This window comes from Sinocyclocheilus grahami, unplaced genomic scaffold, assembly GCF_001515645.1.
Source record: "Sinocyclocheilus grahami isolate Dianchi unplaced genomic scaffold, SAMN03320097.WGS_v1.1 scaffold996.1, whole genome shotgun sequence".
NCBI lineage: Eukaryota > Metazoa > Chordata > Actinopteri > Cypriniformes > Cyprinidae > Sinocyclocheilus > Sinocyclocheilus grahami.
The window spans coordinates 140,567-144,970 of NW_015506175.1; the positions used below are offsets into that span (position 1 = coordinate 140,567).

The 4,404-nt window shown below is 45.6% G+C and overlaps 1 protein-coding gene across 1 annotated transcript in view; it reads left to right on the forward strand.

Moving 5' to 3' along the window:
• Positions 1 to 4,404, forward strand: part of LOC107565357 (vacuolar protein sorting-associated protein 13B-like) — a 99,415-nt gene that overhangs the window by 57,936 nt on the left and 37,075 nt on the right. The window contains 2 exon segments of the mRNA XM_016250573.1: positions 2,150 to 2,365; positions 3,555 to 3,661. Coding sequence (XP_016106059.1) covers positions 2,150 to 2,365; positions 3,555 to 3,661 — 323 coding nt within the window.

The window sequence follows — 4,404 nt, forward strand, 5'->3', positions numbered from 1 at the left end:
AGAACTGGAGGAAAAGATGCAGCGTTGCTGGGTGCTTTTGCTTTGGAACCTCAGAAAACTTTAACTCGATTTTTCTCAAAACTGACTTTGCTGACTCGACTTCAAACAGGTGTAGCTCAGTCATTTTTCACCCGATTGAAGGTGTTTTAATGGAGAGTGTCAAAATAAAAGCCAGCACGGGTCACATATCTTTTTTTCAATCCATTGTTCATACCAGTGACAGATTCACAGCTTTGATACAGGGCTCAACAATAATGATTTACTTTCTGTGTTTTCTGTAAATACTGTATATTTTATTTAATAATAAAAGAATTGGACATACAGGATTAATGAATGTAAGCGTTCAGTGGCGGCGGTAGTGACCGGAGGCCGTCCTCACCGTCGAATCCTGTCCTGAGGCAGTGTTTAGTGTCACTCGCTTCACCGGCGGAGACATGAACGCACACAAACACACGATTCACTCGATCCTCTCTGGAAACGTGAGACCCAGACTGTTTGTTCTGCTCTCGGATGGAGCATCTCGTTGTTTGGGTCCGTGTGAAATGAATGTTGACGTATCTGAGCACAGATCTGTGAGTGCTGCTGATTGCTGCGAGCCGATTGGCTGCCGCTCTCTCCGTGCCGTCAGCTGTGAGCGGAATGTGAAACGCGTGTTAAATAATAGCTGCACAAAACAAACTGCAGAAGCAGAACTGCAGCGAGACGAAGGAAAACCAGCAGGAGGAAAAAATGATTCGCTCGTTTGGGATTTTGTGGAGATACTGAATCTGTTTGGTTACCATGACTGAGTCTCTGGGTCAGGGTTTCTGTGTAAAAACATGTGAAGTAAAGACTGAAATGATGATGACAGGATAGAGAAAGACAGAGACCATCAGCGCTGTCACCAGCTTCAGGTGGATCCTGAGAGAAGATCATCACTGCTGCAGATGATCTGTGATGTTCTGATGGTCTGCAGGCGGGTGTGTGTGTGTGTGTGTGTGTGTGTGTGTGAGTGAGTGAGTGTTCAGTGGTACCTATCCTCTGATTTCTGTGAATCCAAACTGAAGCTCTCTGATCCTGAGTGGAGAATCCAGCTGAACTCCAGCAATGAGCTCACGGATGAGACGCTCCTCTCACACACACACACTCACTCACTCTCACACACACTCACTCACTCACTCTCACACACACACTCACTCACTCACTCTCTCACACACACACACACTCACTCACTCACTCTCTCACACACACACACACTCACTCACTCACTCTCTCACACACACACACACTCACTCACTCACTCTCTCACACACACACACACTCACTCACTCACTCTCTCACACACACACACACTCACTCACTCACTCTCTCACACACACACACACTCACTCACTCACTCTCTCACACACACACACACTCACTCACTCACTCTCTCACACACACACACACTCACTCACTCACTCTCTCACACACACACACACTCACTCACTCACTCTCTCACACACACACACACTCACTCACTCACTCTCTCACACACACACACACTCACTCACTCACTCTCTCACACACACACACACACTCACTCACTCACTCACTCACACACACTCACACTCACACTCACACGCACGCACTCACTCACACACACACACACTCACTCGCTCGCACGCACACACTCACACTCACACGCACGCACGCACACACACACTCACTCACTCACTCGCACGCACGCACGCACACGCTCACACTCACACACACTCACACACACACAGCGTTTCTTTAGCAGTTTCTCTAAGCAGATGTTGGTCATGTTTTGTGTTATCACACTAGTTAGAATCAGCTGCTGTGTTTGAGTTTATTTATAGAGCCGTCAGCAGCTGAGGACAGTGATGGGCTCATGACCATGAGCGTCTGATCATCGTGAGCTCAGAGGATGTGATGATGCTCTTCTGGAGACATTAGGAAGCACAGCAGAGTGACATGACACCAGACGACTGACGTCAAACCACTCGTTTCTACAAGCATTTCATTGTGTTATGATTTAGCAGGAAGTTACTCAATATTCATCTTCAATCTGCGACTCTTTAGAAGAACTTAATGCTTTCAGTTCGTGTCATAAATGCACTAAATTGAAGCCATGAAGAGTGTTGACTCCAGCTCTGGTGTGTGTCAGGTCCAGCTGGTGTTTGGTTTGTGGTGTCGATGGAGTCAGATCTTCAGTGTGTTTGACCGGATGCAGAGCAGAGGAGCTCAGAGAGCGTCAGCCGGATTCCCAGACTCCTCGGCGCCCCCCGCTGGACCCTTGTCACCCGTCCACAGCAGTGTGGGCACCATTCCTCTGGACACCAGCAACTACAGCCCGTCAGCTAACCTGGGCTCTCCTACAGAGGTCAGAGGTCACACACATCATCACCTCTCACAGACTGATGAGATATATGTGCGAGTGAGTGTGTGTGCACATACATGTATATGTAAGATATATGTGTGTGTGTATATATATATATATATATATTAGTGCTGGGCAACAATTAAAACTTTTAATCGCATTATGCACAAAATTCACACAAGACTCCTGTGTGCGGGATGCAGAGGTGTACTCACACTAGGCAATCTTAACCATGCCCTTGCCCGTTTGACCCCCAAACCCCAGTTCGTTTGACTAGTGTGATCGCTTCGTGCCGCGCTCGGTTGGAAGAGATGGACCAGAGCGCGGTTCAGTTATATATAGATCAGTGTGAGCGCTAACTGAACTTCTGACACGTGCAGCATGATTGCATAAACATTTCTGAGCAGCAAGAGTGATAGATCTGTAAAGCAATATATTGTGAGAGGGTCGTGTGTCACTGCGTCCCAAACGACTCAAAATAATAAACCACAAAGTTAACAAAACAATGCACTCCACTGTGCTGAGCGAGAGCGCTTCTCTGCTGTCTTCACGTGCTATTCGGAAACTTCTGTTTTCCCACTTAAGTCGTGAGCGCTTGATGTGAGCGCTGCTGCAGTCTTAGACCCCCCCCAAAGGCTCTCATTGGTTGAGACGCGTGATGACGCTCATCCCAAGCCAGTACTGATCAACATCCCACCCCTCCTTTAGAGCCAGTGAGCAACGGACTTTCATAATAATAAAAAACTGAGTTAATGTGCGATAAAAAATTGTCGGCGTTAATTAATGAATGGCTTAATGTGATAATAATGCGTTAACTTGTCCAGCCCTAATATATTTATTTATATATATATATATATATGTTATTCACACACAGACATAAAAACATTTTTGGAAATATTTACAAATATATAAAAGTATCTGCTTTACTAATATTTTTTAAAATCAATATAAATACATTGGTAAAATGTTTACCCAGTCATTAAAAGGACATTGTGTAATTGCGTAAGCTTTAATGGAGTGCAAAATGTTTTCTGAAACTTAGGAAACAAGATGTTTAGAGTCGGGATGAATCGACATGAACTCAGGAATGACTCACTGCATTCAATAAACTTTCTCTTGTTGTTTCATGAGAATATAATAACTCGCTCACTTTGCCTGTGTAACGGGAGAGTGTGTGACGTGTGTGTTTCAGGGGGATTCGGCGTACACCGAGGACCCTGCGGCCGGTGAGACCATGACTCTGGAGCAGAAGACCTGCAGCATCAGCAGCGCCAGTGGAAAACTCAGCATCTGGATGCAGTGGATGCTGCATAAACTCACACTCCAGCGCTCCTGCGAGCCCAGAAACAACGGTACTGACCACAAACACACACACAGATACACTCGCTCACACTCACACTCACTCTCACACACACACACACACACACACACACGCTCACACTCGCGCACACTCGCGCCCCCCCATAGGCGTACAGTTTTTATACTGTACAGACCGTATATTCTATTGCCCTACACCAACCCTACCCCTAAACCTACCCCTCACAGGAGACTTTCTGCTATTTCAGATTTTCAATACACTCCATTCTGTGTGATTTATAAGCGTTTTGAAAAGTGGGGACATGGGGTAATGTCCTGAAAAGTCACCTTCTCCTTGTAATACCTGTCATACCTTTGTCATTATACAAATTTATGTCCTCATTTGTCACAAAAACGCGCACACACACACACACACACACGCACACACTTACAGTATCTCACAGAAGCGAGTACACCCCTCATATTTTTGTTATATCTTTTCATGTGACAACACTGAAGAAATGACACTTCGCTACAATGTAAAGTAGTGAGTGTACAGCTTGTATAACAGTGTAAATTTTCTATCCCCCCAAAATAACTCAACACGCAGCCATTAATGTCTAAACCGCTGGCCACAAAAGTGAGTACACCCCTAAGTGAAAATGTCCAAATTGGGCCCAAAGTGTCAATATTTTGTGTGGCCACCATTATTTTCCAGCACTGCCTTAACCCTCTTGGGCATGGAG